Genomic DNA, 20,550 nt, shown 5'->3' with positions numbered 1-20,550 from the left:
TCCCAGCTCACTGCTGGAATTCCTGATGGTGGCAGTCTGAGGAAACATGAGTTCAGTTACCAAATATAGTTGAGTGGAGTAAGAGGACAGATGCGATTCCGAGGCCACAGTTGCCTCAAAGTGACCACGGACCAAACAGTCTGTCATGAATAGGCAAGGCCAACCTCTGCTCCCCCAGAAAAGAGGAAATGCTCATCTGAACTACATCACCTTTTCGGAGTCGTCAAAGTAACCAAGGATTGAACAGGTCTGTAAGATGTACCCTAATATACTAACTAGTAGGGCAACATTTGTTAATTAAAAAAAAAAAAAAGCTGAAAATATAATAGCAGTTTGCCTGAAGATGTAATATTACTTAGAAGCTATCTTGACTTTTCTTTCATTTGGAGAGGGAAAGTAATGGGAATTTTGTCATCTTTTCAAAAACAGAATATAAAAGATTTATCTGCATGCTTTATTTCTACCTATGCTGTCAAATAATTGCATTCTCTATTAGAACCTTAAGCATGCGAAATTGCTGACACCAATACCAAGAGGATTAAATGTAGTTATGGAATTAACATTTGTCAAGATTGTGTATGTGTTTTGTTTACAGAATATAAGAATGCAGTTCATTTAAACCTCACCCATACTTAAGCTAAATACTGATGGCTTGAATGATACACTAGCTTTTAGTAACATTTTAAGTTGTTAATTACACTTTCAAGGGGTTTTTAAAAAAATCAGTTGACAGAGTAATAGCAGACATTTTAAATTATGTCTATGCATAAAGCTTACATATTTTTCTGGAAAGATAAAGCTTACTAAAGGAAACTATAATCCAGTAAAATGTAAACATCACAGTGTAATTTATATCATGTTGTTTTAAATTACACATGAAATTGTCTTGAATCCAATACAAGAGGTTAATACAAAATGATTTCAGGTTCATACTACTTTTTCAGATTTGCTAAAAATACTAATTTCTTTTTATTATGAATAATGTAGTCTTGTGCCTGACAATAGAATATTATTCAAAATCTAATTAATCATGTATGTGCAGAAATTCACTTCTTATTGCCTGATAAATATGCTTTCAATATTTTCTCCTCAAAGAAAGAACGTAAATGTTCACCGCAATTATTCAGATTTTTAAAATCTGAGTCTCTTTGACAAATTATTGCTAACAGTAGACAAGACCTAAGAGATTTACCAAGCTAACCATTGCTCCGTAAATGCATGATTACATATTCCTAGAAAACAAATCAGTCCCCTCGTGTTCTAGTGTCCGATATGGATTAGGATCTATACCCTGGCGACTCTACCATCAGTTCTCTGTTTGAGCTTCTCTTGTTTTTTGCTAAAACTGAGAGTTGAAAAGGTCCTATAGAGTAAGTATCCAGATTACACTGGACAATTACAATCACTTAGATATCTTTATCTCGTTTTTTAAAAATGTAGACAGGAAACATTAGTCAGGTTTCAAAATAAATCTGGCACGTTCTTAAAGATATACCGACTGAAATCTACTTCCAAGACAAGAGTCTCCACTTCATTAATAATATGTGTGTGGAGGATATCAAAGGGTATCAAGATAACTAAGTTGCAGTCAGAAATTTAGGTCATCTAAAGTTCACGGTTGTGTCCTGTTAAATTCCAGCAAAGAAAACAAAGATTGAGGAAACAACTCTGATTGTAATTTGTAACTGTTAAATCACATTAGAGAATAGAGAAAAAATTTAGTAAATAGGTTTTGCATTTAGGTGGCAGGAATTAAGCCCTGAAGGAAGACAATGACAGTGGAAATGGATGATTTAGAAGTAAAAATCTAGATATTTGCAACTGATTCAATATGGTGGACAAAGATAATAACATGAAGAGGCTCCCAGGAATAATTCCAAATACTCTCTCTCTGTAAAATACTCTATATGGCTGTTATGGGGCATTAAATGAGTTATTATATTATGCTCCTGAAACTGAGATAAAATATACTGTTTGAAGGGTAGTGAAAACGGTAGAATAAATATGATATATCTTCCTGTAATAACAATTTACTTAAAGATTAATGAAAAAAGAAATCCACATGTGTTAATAAGAAATAAATGATAAAAAATGTGCATTTCGGCATCAAATATGATTTTAGAAATGTTTTATGTTTGACTTTTGCTCTATGGGGCCCTTAGTGAAAAAGAATATCATAAATAAAAGAGGAAGGAAGAAAGAAAGGAAAGAGGAAGGGAGGGAGGAGGGAAGGAATAAAGACAATTTAGGTGATACAAACAAGCTATTTAACACTTCATGAAGCAGTATCTTTTCAGGGAACTGTCAAATAGGGCAAAAGGCAGGAAGCTTTTATAGGATAAAAAATAAAGGACGAGGAAAAGAAAATAGGAAAATATCTGATTGGCTTGGGCCACCTCATTTGGGGTGAGAAGGAACAAGGAGGCAGTATAAAGGCCAGTTGGCTTGGCGTTCGGGGACTGGATGATTCTGGTCAAGCAGAGCACTAACAAGGACATGAGAATTATCTCTAAGTTCATGGGCCAGGGTAGCTCCATCCTGGGTCTAGAAGGTTATTCCAACAGAAGGAAGAAATTTAGTCTAGAGACTGCCTGTGATTCTAAAACAAGAGGAAAAAAAGTTTTAAAACTTTTCAACTTTGGTTTTCGTAGTTTAGGGTTTATTTTTAAATAGTCTTAGCATTGAATCATTGTGCCAACAGTTTTTACTGCTATTTTAGTAGTTGTTTGAACATGAAAATAAACAAATAAAAACACTAAATTTAAAATCACTCATAATTTTAGCTTCCCCCCCCCCCAAAAAAAAGGGAAATAAGCAACAAAAGTTTCTCCTAAACGTCCCACCCATCAACCCTGCCCCTGCCTAAGCCCCATCACAGAAGTAATAAGCATTAATTGGTTGGTGCATGTTTTTCCAACCTTTTTCATTTATTTATTCCTAACCATATATACATTTTTAAATGCCTATCGAAATGGTACTATCTGGACTCTATTAAGTGCCTGGTCCATGGGGTATGGGATATTGTGTGATATTTGGTGTCTGTCAGCCTTTCAGTAACATCAAACACTTTTTCTTTCAAACTTTTCAACGTCTCCACAATGTAGTTCACAAACAAATGGCAAAACTGCCCCCATTATCTAACTTCTTAAGTAAATACCCTTCATACTTCCAATGGTTTTGAAAAAACAACTTTGTGGTTAAATGTAGGTTTCCACCCTAATTCTACCATTCCCTGGCAATTCAACTTTGTCCAGATCACTGAACATTTTTATGCTATAGTTTGAGAAATAGGAATAATAAAATGAAAATAATGTCTACCCCATCAATTGTTCTGAGAATCAAATAATTTACTATGGTAAGCCAGGCAATGCATAATTTAGCAGCTGTGGCATAGTTAAGTCCTCAGGGAGGCTGGCATTTATTGTTTGTAATTGAGTTCTTTCTACAAGACTATTTCTTGTGCATGTACCTGGTCTTCCCCAAGTTCTTCCCAAGTCAGGGAAATACTGTACATTTCAACAGCCTGTAGTGCCCTGCCTCATAGGGACCACAGAGGGCATGACCCACAGTATATTTTTACTGGCAAAAGAGAGGGTTATCCTGGATATCGTAGATCTGGTTTTTATAATCATCCTCAAAAGTCAGCAACTCTAAAAGCAAATGCTATTCATCATTTCTAAATCTGCCTCTCTATCTTTTCTATTGTTTGCATATTTACATATGTATGTGAATTTTATATGACATATTACATATTCAGGAACTCAAAAAATAAATGTTTTCCCAACTACCAGGATAACAATGCCAAGACAATGTTTGATAAAAATGTTTATGTCACAATGTGTGATATACATACTGAATATAAAATATTCATTGAAAACTTACATGTTCTATATTCCATAGTAGAACATGAGTCCAACAAAATTCAGGTTATATACAATTAGAAATAATCTATAAATTAAGTGGCATAAAATTCCTTAAGAATAAAATTTGCACAATGTTTAAACAAAATAGGTGACCATGAAATTTTACATTTGAAAGCAATATTTGCTTGGGATAAGCCACGATGCTGATAAGCTGCCTGTGGAAGTTCAAGGTGGAAGGGAATCTGAACTGCCTCATAGTACTTGCCGGCCCTCACAAACCTTTGCTTTAACCGCATGTTTGCAGGGAATATAGTCAATAATATCATAATAACTTTATACAGCAACAGATGGTTACCAGACTTGTGGTGATCACTATTTTATACACCTGAAATGATTATAATATTGTGTGTCAACTGTACTTTAATTTAAAAAAAAATATTGAGCTTGGCATTATGCATAAATGTCAAAATTCACCTGCAATAATTCCCCTTCCTAACACCATGAGGACACCTGCAACTGCCTCCATGTTACCATCCAAGAACCTAAAGCAGGTATAACTCCCAATATCAAATATGAAATGCCAGTTCTATCTTTCTCCATCATCAGCCATGATTCAGACACTTTGCTAAGCACTAGCCATACAGAGACTGTCAGTTGCAGCTCCTGCTTTCGAGGTGTTCACAGTCTAATGGAAAAAGGGCTCCCAAACCCATATCTATAAATCAGTCAGATGACTGTTATAATAAATACCGTGCCATGTTCAGAAGAAGGAGCTAATTAATACTGGCTTGGGAATCATAGAAAGCACCCAAAAGAAGTGAAATTAAATAAAGTTTTCGAGGATGAACTGGGATTTGAAACACAGAAACAGAAGGGAAGGACAAAAGAAACAGTATGTACAAAGCATGCAGACCTGAAAGAACATGGCATGTTCAAGGATTGACTGACAAGTTAACCAGTGAGGCATGACTGCAACTTGGGTCAGAATGACAATGGAGCATGAGGCTGGAGAGCTTACATCAGAGCAGATCGTCCAGAGGGCATGCAAATGACCTGCATATGCTGCTTTAGACCTTCTCTCATCAGCCCAGGGGTACCACTGGGGGGAAAATATTAAAGGAGTGACTTGACCAAATTTGTAAATATGATCATTCCTACCATCTTAGATCTACAGTTATCTGTTTAAACTATTTTAATAGCAATTATCATGTTTCTCCTTGTGTTCAAGTCATTTTTGCTCTTGTCTAACCCCTCTAATCTCTCCTACTGGATAATAACATCATTGAAGGAGACAAACTATGCCTGGCTCATCTCTGCCCTCCTTGACACTTCCCTTGCACCTCGTAAATGATAAAACAGTAGTTCAACAGAGTTCATGTTCCACTTATCATTCCAGAAAAGGCAAGTGGCAGAAAGAAAGAATGACTCTAAAATGAGCAGAGCCAAATAAGAGCCATTTCTCCCCTAGTGAAGAAGCTAGAACTACACACATTTCAAGAAATTAGAAAATAGTTGCTGTTTATGAGAGTTTTAGGGGAAGTGACAATTGGGCTAAATTATTAATGATGAAGATGATGAAGACCTGAAGGAGAAGACGACTAAGAAATGAGTTTCCAGGCGATTCAAATTCCTTAGGACAGTGATCGGCAAACTCATTATTAAACAGAGCCAAATATCAACAGTACAATGACTGAAATTTCTTTTGAGAGCCAAATTGTTTAAACTTAAACTTCTTCTAACGCCACTTCTTCAAAATAGACTCGCCCAGGCCGTGGTATTTTGTGGAAGAGCCGCACTCAAGGGGCCAAAGAGCCGCATGTGGCTCGCGAGCCGCAGTTTGCCAACCACGGCCTTAAGAGAAGAGGGTAGAGGGAAGGGGCAGAAAAGTTTTAAAGGTGTAGGAAAATATTCCTCCTCAAAATTTCAAAATCTTACAATTCCACTTGCTAAAATGGAACACTTTCATGTTTTTGGCATTTACCGCCCTTCCTCTTTACTGATTAAAAACTGCATAATTAGTTCTTTCCAATGTATTTCATTTCTGCATCTAACACACCAGCCTAGAATTGCCCAAAGGACTGTTTGAAATAAAACATGAAATCTCAGGGAAATGATGATGTTTGCAGTTGTATTTCTTTTGATAATGACCTTTTTTATTTTATTTTTGGGGGGGGTGGAGGGGGGTGTTGACTGACATGGAAATCTCTGACACACAATTTTCCAGTGAGTCTGGGCCACCTGGAAACCTCCCTTGTCCATCCACATTGAATGAGCATTTTCCCTAGATGACATGCATGTTCTAGCAGCAATAGCTGGGTTGTAAATTAAACCAGAACCATATATGCCATAGAGCTATTATTTTTTTTCACTGTGCAAGCGGTTTTTAAGCTACACCTAATCCTGACAACTGGATCCCATCAGATGGCGCCTCTTTAAACCCAAAATGTAAGTTAATAAGCAGGTGATTGAATCTGCCTCCGGCAAACACTCCCTGTTTAGAAGAAGAACTGGAAATTGTTTCATCATTCAGAAGTTTGCTAAGCTTCCTCATATAATGTTTTTCATGAAGTTTTAAAACGTATCAGATTATGTTCACTTCACATGAAATATAATCAATAGCAGAACTCTGATTTCTGACCCGCAACTTGATTAGTCTGATATATTGCTTAGACTGCTTGGTTGTTAAAACTGTAATTCAATGGTAGTAAACTGTGTGGTTAAGGTAATGAGCTCTGGAGTCACTGTCTGGAGGTGAATCATGGCTCTTTCACATTTTCTGCCTCAGCCTCCTTCTTTCGAAACTGGAGCGTGTTGTGAGAATTTGAAATGAAACAATCTATGTAGTGGTTCTTGACACAATGCCTGACTCATGGTAAGCTGTTCATTGTTAGCCATTATTATTGTCAGGATCATCATTATTAGTGCTTATGGATGTTATATGAACTCATTAAGAAGCTGATGTTCTACAGCAGGGGTTGGCAAACTTTTTCTGCAAAAGTCTGTATAAATATTTTAGGCTTTGTTGATCATACAGTCTCTGTAGCAACTACTCAACCCTGACATTGTTCCACAAAAAGAGTCAAAGACAGCCACACTCTAAATTCAGTCAGAAGTCAAAAGGCTCTGCCTCTAAAATGATCCATTCAGATATTTCACTATCTTAATACATCCTTCCAGATCAATCATTTTCATTATGCCTTTTTTTGTTGTTGTTTTCACTATGTCTTTAGTCCCTTAATCTTTTTATATTCAAACTCCTACCTATGAATTCCAATCCAGCATAGATTTTAGAACCCATCCCTCTCTTGCAATATTTCCAACAGCCTTGCCCATTTCCTTTCTATCTTACCTGTGTGCCAACACCTGGGTGATCTACCTCCACTTCCGCACTGGACTGCTGAGCTCTGGTGGAGGGAAGTGCCTGATCACACAGATTAATGACACTACAAATACATTACATCTAATTTCAACGAAGCCCTCACTTATATCCTTAAGGAAATTTCTCCCTCTCTATGACAAATTGTCTCCTGTCCCTATAAATTTCCAAATGCACAGAAGCCTCAAGATAGGAGCTCCCTTTCTTTCAATTATAAATCTCCCTCCCTCTCTCTCTCTCTCTCTCTCTCTTTCTCTCACACTCACACACACACACACACACACACACACACATGCACACATACCCCACATGCTTTATTACTTCTCTTCTTTGACAATGGAAGAACTGTCCCCTTCCAACCTGAAGCCATCTATGTATAAAAGACTAATATGCTAAGTGTCCATCCGACCAGTACCTATGATGCACACTGACCACCAGGGGGCAGATGCTCAATGCAGGAGCAGCCAAACTGCAGTGACTTGGCAGCAGCAGTTCTTGGGTGATGCACCCCGGAACCAGAGAGGAGGGAACCCAATTCCTCACAGGGCCACACGATTCCTCCTGTTGCTGGGGCACTGTCGGCCCCGAATCTGGTTTACAGCACACTTGCGTTGCGTTTCACACCCTGTACGACAGCAATTCTGCAGAGTGCCCTCTTGCATTCCGGGACCCCTCGGGGGATGTTGGAGAGCCAGCCGGTTTCGACCTGATCCCCGCAGGCCAGGCTGAAGGACCCTACCTGCCAGAGGGACCCCACTCACTCCGCAGACACCCTTCGAGCCACGGCACCACCCCAGGTGCAACTGGCTGGGGAGGGGCCCAGGGAGGTTGGTTCCAGGGCGTGTCCAGCCCATCTAGCCCAGTGCCGCCCCACTGGCCACCTTCTAATTAATTTCCTTTCAATGTGCATGAATCCATGCACTGGGTCACTAGTTTGTACTATAATAACCCCTTTCATCTCACATCCTGGGAGACCTCTGCTCTATAGATCACCCCCACTTTCTTACATAGATCTTCTGCTTCTCCCTCTCTATTGAATAATCCCATTCACATTGAATCATGTCCCTGGGGCCCATCCTAATAAATAACCTCACTAGATCCCAGACTTTTGCCCAGCTGCATTATTTCTCCTCCTTTCTATGAATTTCTCCAAAGAGTCAACCACACCTGCAATCTATAGTTCCTTTCCTTCCATAATTTCTTAACATATCTGGCATCTGGTTTATATCTCTGTCACATACACTGAACCTGCGATTGCCAATTGTGCTAAATTTCCCAGTTGCTACATCAAAAGTGCCCACCCTCCTTCATGGGCTGTTTCCATGATACCTCATTCTCCTGGTTTCCCCCCAACTCCCTGGAGGATTCTTCCCTTTTCTCTCTTGATGACTTTATCCACTCCCATGGCTTATGGTGCCACATATCCTATCCTATACAATAAAACCCTAGTTTGCAAATCGATCAACGGTGGAACAACCAGTCACTATGATGCACACTGACCACCAGGGGTCAGATGTTCAATGCAGGAGCTGCCCCCTGGTGGTCAGTGCGCTTCCACAGGGGGAGCACCACTCAACCAGAAGCTGGGCTCACAGCTGGCAAGCTCAGCGGTGGTGGAGGGAGCCTCTCCCACCTCCACGGCAGCGCTAAGGACCCCTCGGGGATGTCCGACTGCCGGCTTAGGCCTGATCCCTGCAGGCCAGGCCGAGGGACCCCACCTGCCAGAGGGACCCCGCTCACTCCGCAGATGCTCTTCGAGCCATAGTGCCACCCCATGTGCGGCCAGCCGGGGAGGGACCACAGGAGGTTGGCTCCAGGGTGGGTCCAGACTGTCTTAGCCCAGTCCTGCCCTACCAGGGGGAGTGGGACTTCCCCCGAGGGGTCCTGGACTATGAGAGGGAGCAGGCTGGGCTGAGGGACAGCCCCCCCCCCCCAGTGCACTAATGTCATGCACCAGGCCTCTAGTGGGCTAATAATTCCCAATCCAGCTCTGTTTTCCCTTCTCAGGGCTCTGGACCACTATCTCAAATTGCCTTCCAGTATCAGCACCAGAGTCCCTGAGTTCCCCCAGATGTGAAAAGTGCAAGTCAAAATTAAGCTTCTTTTTTTTTCAAAACGTGCTCCCCAACTTGTATTAAGTGAGTTAATGGCACCGTCCACCCCACTGTCTGAGTAAGAAATCTATAATCCTGCCTCTGCATCATCTCTTCATTCAATCAATCGTCAACTTCTGTCCTTTCTATTGTCTATGAATTGGTTGAGTCCACTGTTTTCCGCCTCAGTGTTGATGACTTTATCCGCTCCCATGGCTTATGGTGCCACATATCCTATCCTATACAATAAAACCCTAGTTTGCAAATCGACCGAACGGTGGCATCACCTGTTCACACTTCCATCATCTTTTTTTATCTACTATCAATTGTGTTTCTTAGTTGCAAGCAACAGAAATATTCTTTGGTCAATTTGAGTGCAAAGAGATTTATTAATAGGAGTTGTGGCAACTCACAGAATGAAGCTAGGAATCTATGCAGGAGGCAAGACCACAGAACTGTGCCACAAAAGGGCTCCTGTGTGGCTATTCCTGCTGCCAAAGCTGCCGAGTTCACACCACATCGTCCATCTCCAACCCCGGATAACCCCCTGCACCGCTGCCACTGCTGCCCTGAACGCTCCACGGTGCTGCCTCTGCTGTCACTAGGTGTGTCCAGCTGTCAGAAAGGTTTCACCAGGGACCCTGCTTCCAAGTCCAAGAGATGGATGCAGTTAATTGCCAAGTCCAGGCCAGGTGCCAAGACTTATGCCCAGGTTCTCAGGTGCTAGGGAAGCAAATATTTGGAGATTTTACATCCCACTCTGATACATAAACTCAGTTTTTCAGTGAGGCTTGTAATATGAGGAATTATTCAAAGCTAACAAGGGAGGTTCAGGTGGTGGGCAACCAAAAATGAAACAATGAGAAACACACACAACCCCTAACTACTACAGACGCCTTCTTTCTCCCTGACTGTCTTCTTTCACCTTGCCTCCTCTTGCCCTGACTCTGTCCCCGACCCAGGCTGCAATCAATATTATTTCTTAATTGCAACTCTGGGATGTTTTTCACAGTCTTCTTTTGTCTCCTAACTGTGCATAAGATAAAATTCAAGCTCTTCGCATGACCTCTCTGACCCACTCCTGCTTTTTAACCTTATCTTTGGCTATTTTCCCCATCTCCAGGTGGATTTCTGTTTAACAGAATCTCTCTGAGTTACCTGAGTCTGCCATACTTTCTCGGGGATGCAAGACTGTACATTCAGGCCCTGGATAAGGACATTTTGGTCCATGACAGACCCCGTAGTGGTCCCATAGGACTATAATGGAGCTGAAAATTTTCTATGGCCTCGTGATGATGAAAGCTGTCATAAAGTCCTAGTGTTGTAGCTTAAGGCATTACTGTTTTTCCCAGGATCTCAGTCAATCAGTAGTAATTGGCTAGAAATGCCTGGGGCACTCACCTGGGCCCCATAAGCTTCCCACAGACATCTCTTCTTTCCAAGCACATTACACCTGGCCCACAAAACACCTGTGGGGTGTTTTTTGCGTGTGTTTTTGGGTTAAGTGGGGGTTTCAAGACATTTATTTATATATATTTTTTAATCCTCGCCTGAGGATATTTTTCCATTGATTTTTAGAGAGAGTTGAAGGGAGGGGAAGAGACAGAGAGAGAAACATCAATGTGAAAAAGACACATCAATTGATTGCCTCCTGCACGCACCCGGACCAGGGGATCAAGTCTGCAACCCAAGTACATACCCTTGACCGGGAATGAAACCCAGGATCCTTCAGTCTGTGGGCCAAGACTCTATCCACTGAACCAAACCGGCTAGGACCCCCGTGGTTCTTATTACGATTTCAAGACACCCTTCTGTGATAACTATTAAGAAACTTAGAAGAAGAAAAAAAGAGTTTATGACTTACAGGGGCACAAAGCCAGGTCTTAAATAGAGGGCTGGGGGGTGGGGGTGCTTTGTGGGTGGGTGCCTAGGGTTTAGAGCACTCACTCTTCATTGGTGACTTTAAAACATAAGGGCAAGAATTTAAAGCGTCGGAAGAAAAAAATAACAAACAAACAAGCAACCCAAATGGTCTGTTATCGAATTCAGCCAACATCTGAAACAAAGGCGCCTCAGTCACAGGAGGAGGCACCTGGCTCTTTATCTAGTCCTGTGGCTGTTGTTTATGCCAGATAGCCTTTGTTGAAGCAGATGCCTCACAGAGAAAGATGCCTCTTCGAGGACAAAGGTGTCCTCAGCAACTTCCACAAGTATATGTATAAGGGAAGGTCTGTTTCTTTAAGAACTTTATATGGAACAGCAAGAAACATCACGAACATGTGCCTCATTAAGGAGCCCACACCAGCTGACATTAAATAAAACTGGAGGTTCGTAGACAAGAAGGCCTGCCACGTGACAGTGTCCTGTGAGGCCTGGTGGACGTCAACACACATCACCCTAGGTTCTCAGTGGGAAAACCAGAACGATCGCCAAGGTCATCCCCGATGACACAGGGTCACCTCGGTGCTGTGCCTGGAGTGACAAACATGTATACACTCTTTAACAGCTGATAACTCACTTAACTTTCCATCCTCTTCAGGTTTAACTAATTTGAAATAATGGGTAAAGCCAGACTAAGCTTTGAACAAAGAAAATTTATCCTAAAGTGCCACCAGACTATTTTTTATGGGGACACATAAAAGATAAAGTTTATGGTACAAAACCGGCAACGAACTGAGGGCGCACACATAATGAACAAAATTATTCTTGATGTTTGTGATTCCATTGCTTCGCTTTATCATCAGTGCCTTGACCAAAAAAAAAAAAAATTATTCATTTCTGTAAATGCTTTCAAATTTTGAAAATGAACTGTATGCTAATAACACGGACTTTATCATCGTTCCAAGTGTGGATACATTTTTGGGACATCCTGTATCGACATGGTCTTTTGTGCCTCCTGCTGGACTCAAAACCAAAACCACCTTCCCTAGATTTACTGCTTACTCACTGGTGCGGACTTCACTTGGGATTGCATTCCCGCCGAGGAAGAGAAAAAGCTCCAGGACGTGGTCCACACCCTGCCGCAAGCCATGGGGACCCCAAAGCTGCAGATGCTGGAGAGCAAAGTCATGGTCTCCCCAGACAGGCCGTGCAAAGAGGGCATCGAGGTGCACAGGACTCTGAGGCTGAGCCACCGGTTCCTCGCCGGCTTCCCAGGATCCTTTGCGCCCCAGGCGGGCTGCAGCTACTGCGCCTCTGAGACTGCGCAGGTTGCCACCGCCCGGGGGACAAGTGTGCACCTCCAGATGGGCAAGGAAATGAAGCCTCGCCTTGTAGCTAAGCCGCTTTCCACGGAGAGGTTACTGTGGCATATTGCACAGGCAGAAGCAAAAAGGGAAACCGGCTCCACTCTTAATACCATCTTGGCCCTTCCGGAGGAGCTGAGGGTTGCAGAGCTGCGGCAGGGGAGGCGGCTGTTGGAGGCTGGCCTCTACTCTCTGGCAAACGCCAGCAACAAGCGATGTGGCGTTTGGGAAGAAAAAGCCTCGGAAGAAAAAAGTTGCCCTTGGAGACCTCAGACAGGAGGTGTCAGCTCTACCGGCGCTTGTGATGCCTGTCCACGGTGGGACAGGAGAATAAAAACGCGATTGTGTTCTGCCAGGGGTGTGCTCTGTGCCCCGTTGTCCCTTCTAGATGCTAACATAGCACTTTGTTCTCTCACCACAGCACTGGACACACTAAAACATGCATGTTTATTACTTATTTGTATCCTTTATAGACTATTGAGTTCAATGAGGGCAGAAACCTTGCCTTATCCAAATTACCTCTGAGTGCCTAGCACACTGCGTGGCATGTCCTTAGATACTCCCTAAATAGGTCTTGAATGTGGAATTCTCTTCTGTGTGGTATATCTATTCCAGAGTCTGTTTCAAAAGTTAATCACTTCAGAGTCAAAGGTTTTGTTTCCAATATTTACCTTAACTTTCAGCTTAGCTCCAGATGCGGTTGACACAAAATTGTTAGATAGGACAAGGGTCTCAAGGTTTGGACCATTCTTACTAAAGGCTATTTTTGCTAAATGGGAAAAGGTAACATGGTATTTTGCAGACCAGCTATAAACAGGATAAGCTTGACAGGAACACAACCTGATAAGTGTAGCCAACTTCAAAAAAGAAGAAATCAACATGTAATTGACCAAATAGTGTATACCAGCAATGGCTAAGCCTCCTTCTGGGAGGCAGAGGTGTGGATATGAATCCCTTGTCTCCTTGCTGCAAGAAAGTTAAACTACCTTGTAACAGCCACGTCTTGATTTTTAATAGAGCACCCCAAGTGGTGAACCCCTTGAGTTCAGTAATAAAATGTTCCCCAATCTCTATCTGTACTGAGTTCAGTAAAAAAAGTGAATTAAAATAAGACATATTCAAATATTCAAAATACATTGGATATAGCTATTCTCCATATATGGGCTATATTTCACAAATTATTGAGGAATCAGAGTGGTTCCATCAGGGAACACAGACTGAACAAAGGAATCAGGGTAATGTTTGGGCTGATAAAGAGGGGGGCAATGATGAGACCACTCGAACGGATTTGTAAGATTTACTTGGACAATAGTGGGAAATACGCTTCAGTGGGTAGAGTAGGACTAGAATGTAGAGAGTCTCATAATTCAGGCTCAACCAAGGGAGTAATCTTTCTAAGTGGGCATCTAAGACACAAGTGTAACATTCAACTAAAGAAGATATGGTGGGTTCCTAATGAGCTTCAGGATCTCTGGTTACAAACCTTCTGTTGAATTAGTAGATTCTGTGAATCATCCTGTGTGGCAGCAGGTCCTTGAGGTGCATTTCTGGGACCTCCTACATAATGTTTTTTGAGATTAGAGATTTTCAGGGGTCAAAAAATGCAAGCTAGCTCTCTTGGGTCATATGAGAGAAAATAACATTACACTTAATAAAAGAAAATCTGATCACTCAAGGCAGAATCCCTAGATGGGAAATTTCTTCTAAACAAGCAGCTCCATTCTAGCCTCACAAGGCATGCTTACCTTCTGGAGAACGAATGTCTCACCAAGTTCATTCCCACCCTACTTACAAAGTTGAACTTCACCACACCTAGCAAGCCTCCTTTTATTGACTTCCAGACTCAATTGTGAGGCAAAATTACTCAGGAAGTTTTCTAGATTTTTTTTTAAAGACTAGTTTATTGATTTTTTAGAGAGGAAGGGAGAAGAGAGCAACATCGATGCAACATCAATCAGATGCCTCCGGGCATGCCCTCTACAGAGGACCAACCCCACAATCCAGGCATGTGCCCTGACCTGGAATCGAACTAGCAACTTCTTAGTGCATGGGATGATGCCCAACCAACTGAGCCACACCAGCCAGTTTTCTAGGTCTTCCCTGTATCATTCTATGAACAATGTGTAGAAAAAGAGCAGTACACTTAGAGTAATGAGAGAGTCATTGCCTCACAAAATTTAGTTCAAAATGCAGTGGAAGTTAAATTGATGTCCAATTATTTGGCAGGTGTTGAAATATTTATTTAATGCTGGTAACATTCCCATATAAATGTCCTATTCAGGGCACATGGTTCTCTCACATGTCTTTGAAGGTTAGATAAGGATCACATAGCAACCAAGCTCTTTCCCTCTCCTTTCACACCCTAACCAAATTCTAGGTTATTTATATATCATTTGTTTAATGTATTCTCCAATTCCCCCATCTTTACCATACCACATGACTTTTACCTCTTATTGTGTTAACAATCTGGATCAAGGGTCAGCAAACTTCAGCTGCGGTGCCAAAGCCATCCTACCATCTGGATTTGCATGGCCTGCAAACTAAGAATATTTTATATTTTTAAACTGTTGTAAAACATAAAATTCAAAAGAAAAACAATGTGTTTAACATGTAAAACATAAAATTCAAATATCAGTATCCATAAATAAAGTTTTATTGGCACACAGCCATGCTTATTTACTTATGTATTCCTATGGCCGGTTTGATATTCCAATGTCAAATTTAAGTAGTTACAATAGAGACTGCACAGTGCAGAGTCAAAAGTATTTACTATCTGGTCCTTACAGTTAGCCAATCCCAGATAGAGCATGACTACACCTCTAGCGCCTGAAACTTTATAAGTGACTAGAGGCCCAGTGCATGATTGAATCATGCACGTGTAGGGTCCCCTACACGCTTTTCGCGGTGGAGCTGGGTGCCTGTCCGCTGGTACCGGAGCAGACAGGCACCCAGCTCCCCCACTTTTGATGGTCCGCGGCCGCTGAGGGGGGCTACCCTGCTGTTGAGAGGCGCAGGGGGGCGGGACTCCCACCCCCTGCGCCTCTCAATGGCCGCTGAGGGGGGCTGCCGCAGACACCTGGCTACCCTGCCGTTGAGAGGCGCAGCTGGGTGTCCCTGGCAGGCCCCCTCAGCGGCTGCGGATCTGGCCATTGAGAGGCGCAGGGGGTGGGAGTCCCGCCCCCTGTGCCTCTCAACAGCAGGGTAGCCCCCCTCAGTGGCAGAGGATCCGTGCCTCTCAATGGCCGGATAGGCCACCCCGAGTCCCGCCCCCCAGCCTCCCACCGCCCAATCATGGGCTTGGCGGAGTGATGGTAATTTACACGTTACTCTATTATTAGATAGGATTATTAACTATGTGTTAAATTAACTGTTGAATTAGTGAATATGAAAGCACATGACTGAACAAAGAAAAGGATGAAACAATAAGGTTTCAAATATTTCATTAAAAGCTTAAAATAGATGAAGATTGGAATCAAAATGTATTTTGTGGTTATTTTATAAACGGTCAGATTTACTAAAAATATTAGTAAGTTACTAATCTCATAACATTAACATAATTAGAGCTTTCCTAAGGTCTATAGAGGGGTGGGAAGGGAAGAAGGCTCTGAGAATGCCCTACTACACTCACAGTCACTTATAGAGCCTACTGCAAATACCATCTTCTTGAATTATTCAATGCTGGTTAGTAACATATTTAATATTCACTCACAGGGCAAATATTAAATTAAGATGGTACATACAAGTATACGTAATGTTTCTTAGTCAATAGAACAGATTATTTTCAAACAGTTCAGTTGACTCTTGAACAACATGGGGGTTATGGAAGCCAACACCTCTCCTCTTTTGGAGTTGAAAAATTCATATGTAAGTTTTGACTTCCCCAAAACTTAACTCCAGTTGGACCTTTGCATCAGGGGACTCAACCAACCATGGATAGAAAACAGTCTTTTCCAGTCTGCGGCTGGGAATCATCTACAGTTGGGAATGAGAAAAAGCTGTTTTCCACCACAGGTTTGTTCAATCTGCCAATGCCAAACTGAGAATAGCTGAGAGCTCAATTTTGAAAAGGAAATATATTTTAAAAAACTCGGCCTTTATAATTATTCAAAGTGTGGGTATACATTTTTGGGGGGACACCCCATATTTGTTTACCTTCATGTTTCTCCCAATGTGTAAATTAGTAGTATTAGGATAACGCGCACAAAACGTTCCTGCTCACAGCCATTCTGTGCATGTTGTCTTTCAGAACAGGAGTAAACTGACTCCCAGTGGCTCTAGCCTTCCTGTTGAGAGCAGACAGGGTGTATGAAGACTGTTCAAATATGTCCGAGACCTCCTCCCATGACTCCTTCTATGACTCCCTATCAGACGTGCAGGAAGAAAGCAAGAATGCTGACTTCTTCCCTGGGCTCTCTGCTTTTCTCAGCCAGGAAGAGATCAACAAGAGCCTTGACCTGGCCCGGAGAGCCATAGCCGACTCGGAGACAGAAGATGTGGACTCAGAGAAGGAGATCTCGCAGATTTTCAGCGCCTCCCCTGTAAGCCTCTGCGAACACCCTCCCCGCAAGGAGACCCAATCGGGGGCGCCCACCTCCTCGGAGAGACCTCCCGACCACAGGCCACAGCAGACCGAGGGGCTCTCCTCCCAGGGCTCCAGGAGGAAACCTGCCCTCTCGCCCCTGCTCGCCAGACCCAGCTACATCCGGAGCCTCCGAAAGGCTGAAAAACGCGGAGCCAGCGCTCCCGGCACAGGTGGGAAGCCCACGCCGGCTTGTCCGAGGGAGCCGGGCCCCCAGGGCCAGCTGTGTGACAAGGCGGCTCATTTCATCGAGGAGCTGACATCCATATTTAGAGAAGCGGCCAAGCCGAGAAACAGGAGCCCCAACGGGGAGTCCTCGTCCCCAGACAGTGGGTACCTGTCTCCCAGAAATCAGCCGTCAGCCCTGAGGGGTGCCTCCGCCAGCCAGAGCCCCACCGGAGACCAGCAAGACATGGAAGCGGAGGTCAAGTTACCCGAAGCCAGGCACTGCCACCCGGCGGACCAGGACGCCGAGGCGGGGCCGGGCAGCAGCATCCCCCAGCCCCAGCCCCAGAGCGCACCCCGCTTCTCCTCCTCGGCCCCTCGCTTCATCCAGAAGCTGCGGAGCCAAGAGGTGGCAGAAGGAAGCCGGGTTTATTTGGAGTGTCGAGTCGCTGGAAACCCAACTCCTCGAGTCAGGTAAGAATGTGTTGATGCCGAATTGTCAAAAGGAGTTGTGCTTGAGTTTTGATTTTGCTTTTAATGGGGGAGGAGAAGCGGGTTCCTGTCTGGTGAGCCCTCTGGAGCCTGAGGTGTTGTCTTCAAGTACCTGCATGGCGAAAGCATCCCAGCATTGCGAATGCTGTGGACCTCCGAGTCCCTGGGGGGTGGGGTGTCCTAGTATTTGTTGTCATGCACCACCTAACACCTGGGGAAGGCCGAGGACCCGACGGGCATAGAGAGCACAAACAGTTGGTCATATTGGACTCTGGAATTCGTAGCAGCCAGGGAAACCTAAAATGCGCACCTGAGTTATTCAACGTACTGTGGAAAGCGTGTGCCTGAGTTTAAGGAGTCGCTGAAGGTGGCCGGCGGCGTGGCCAAAGCTAGAAGTTGTCCGGGGGTACACAGACGAAAGGCACAGGTGCACTGAGGCCAACCCCCGGAATAGCCGCTGAGGGTGTAATCTGGCCTAAGCCCGGGCTCAGTTGGCACATTTTCACTTAAGATAACCGTTCCTACACGCCTTCCATGTTGTGCTGATTAGGGCCAAACTACATTGATTCCATGAAGTCCTGTTTTGTTACGTTTGTTCTGTACCCGCCGTGCTGCCCCTCCCTGTAAACCTTGAGAATGGAACAGTTGCACAGACCTGCCAATAGGAATGCAGAGAAGTGGACACAGTCCACTTGAGGCAAACTGCCCAGTGCCCCTGTGTAACTGGACCCCTCATCCTGCCCCCTGACCCATCGACGGGGGCCACGATCGCTCCCCCTGCCCACTGCTTTGGACCCCCTTTTTAAAGCCTTTGTTCTCCCAAGAAAAGCTCTCTCTCTCTCCGTGATTGCTGGGGACGAGGGCTCGTGCTAGCACGAATAAAGGTTCTCTTGCATTTACAGCGGGCCTGGGCTCCTTCCTGGTGGGTTTTTGGGGATTCTGAACACTGGGCATAACAGTGCAAGCGAAGAGGGCAGACCTTTCCTAGCAAAATTAAACCCAAGTGGGAGCGCTACAGGTCTGTTATTCACTCCCAGGCTACACCCACTAGAGCCCAGGGCCCAGAAAAGAGTAACAGTTACATGATCGTGCCGTTAGTTGGCACCCATAAACACATCACCATGTCCATTATAATTTCTATAAATTCCTCCTCCTTCCTTGCAGAGTTCTGTGCAAAATTTTAAGAGGAGAGACCCTGGAGTCAGACTGCAGGGTTTCCAGTCATGGCTCCACCTTTTGGCCAAGTAGGCAAGTTATACTCTGGGACCCAGTTTCTTCATCTGTGAAATGGAAATCCTAATAACACCTACCGCATTCTATTTTATGATGACTAAATACAATAATATGTGAGAGAGTAAAACAAGGCCTTGCACCTAGTGGCTCTGCATTGGCATCACCTATTCTTTTTATTATTTCTCATTTCTTAATTTCATGTGCCAAAATAAAAGTAACATTTCAAGTTAGGATTACGTATACTGTAAAAAAAATAAGACACTTATTTTCAAAGTTTTGCTTTTATTAATGAGACATGTTTTAACGAATTTACATAAATATTAAAAAGTAAATTAAAAATTGTGAAATTTGGAGAAATTATAAAGGACATCATTGTCTAAAGTGCACTGGTACTTTTAATTAATATAGCATTTCACAAAACACAAACTTTATTCCTCATCCTATATCCACTAATACATACTTTGCTAGAGTTGTTTCTTTTTTTGTTTGTTTTTACGAATCATTGCTCACAAACATGGTGTAAGCATTACTGTAACTGGCTAAAAAGTGGTGTAATTAGAGGCAGGGAATTTTTTCCCCCAACCAATTTGTTCAACTAATTCACCCTAAGTCAGTGATGGGCAACCTTTTGAGCTTGGTGTGTCAAACTTCGCCAAAAAACTGAGCATAACTTGGGTAGTGTGTCACTTTGAGGAAAAAACTAACTCCAAGACTCTAGTCGCAAATGTTTCATCCTCAGGAGCAGCAAATGTTTCATCCTCGGCATGCGGCCGCATGTCATCAGAAATGGCTACGCGTGTCAGTGCTGACACGCGTGTCATAGGTTCGCCATCAATGCCCTAAGTGAATTTTTACAGCAATTTTACTATATTTCTTTTAGAAACTGACAGCAGGGGGCAGTAATAAACTATTTAATGGGTTCATTCAATTAAACATGACATCCTAAATTCTGTTAATACTTACCTTTTCCATTAAAATATGCCTTTTAGTTTTGTCTAAAACAGAAATAAAATTGAGTATTTCTTTTGGATTCTATTTAAAATTTTTTAAAACCTACTAATTTTGGGAACAAATCATTCTTCATTAGAAATATAGTCACATGTCACTTAAACAATTCCACAGGTTTTCAAAGTACATGTGACTCCATTTACATTTACCTCCAAAATAGGCCCCTTCCATAATGTATTACCATGGCAAGCAAGTATACCACTCCCTTTCTAAAATGACAAAAGTCAACCCATTTAACATGAAAGGATTAATTCAATTTGTACCAAAGTTCACGTAACCATTTGGTAATTTGAGGGGCCACCAAATGCATGCATCTGCCTCTTTTTTCTTTATGGAAACAGGGAGGCATTAATTTAATTAGTAGTTACATAACTATTAACTAGTTTTCTCTGGTCAACTCTCTGTCCACCAAAGCCCAGGACCAATGTTCATTAGTCATAACAAGTTGTGCCCTTCTTGAGTAATTAAGTCTTTGATGAGAATGCTCTATTGTTTA

At 42.8% G+C, this 20,550-nt stretch overlaps 1 protein-coding gene and 1 pseudogene across 3 annotated transcripts in view; both read left to right on the top strand.

The window, feature by feature from the left end:
- The first annotated feature begins 11,483 nt into the window (after window positions 1–11,483).
- Window positions 11,484–12,972, top strand: LOC129149237 (protein Jumonji-like; annotated as a pseudogene).
- Window positions 12,973–16,899: 3,927 nt separating this feature from the next.
- The window catches only part of PALLD (palladin, cytoskeletal associated protein), a 406,101-nt gene continuing 402,450 nt past the window's right edge, over window positions 16,900–20,550 (top strand). For all 3 annotated transcript variants that reach the window (XM_028152632.2, XM_054717655.1, XM_054717654.1), the window contains exon 1: window positions 16,900–17,795. In XM_028152632.2, the coding sequence (XP_028008433.2) occupies window positions 16,900–17,795 (896 nt within the window). The remainder of the gene's footprint in view (window positions 17,796–20,550) is intronic.

Source organism: Eptesicus fuscus, chromosome 6 (assembly GCF_027574615.1).
Source record: "Eptesicus fuscus isolate TK198812 chromosome 6, DD_ASM_mEF_20220401, whole genome shotgun sequence".
Lineage (NCBI taxonomy): Eukaryota > Metazoa > Chordata > Mammalia > Chiroptera > Vespertilionidae > Eptesicus > Eptesicus fuscus.
This window is presented reverse-complemented; position numbering and strand designations above follow the sequence as displayed.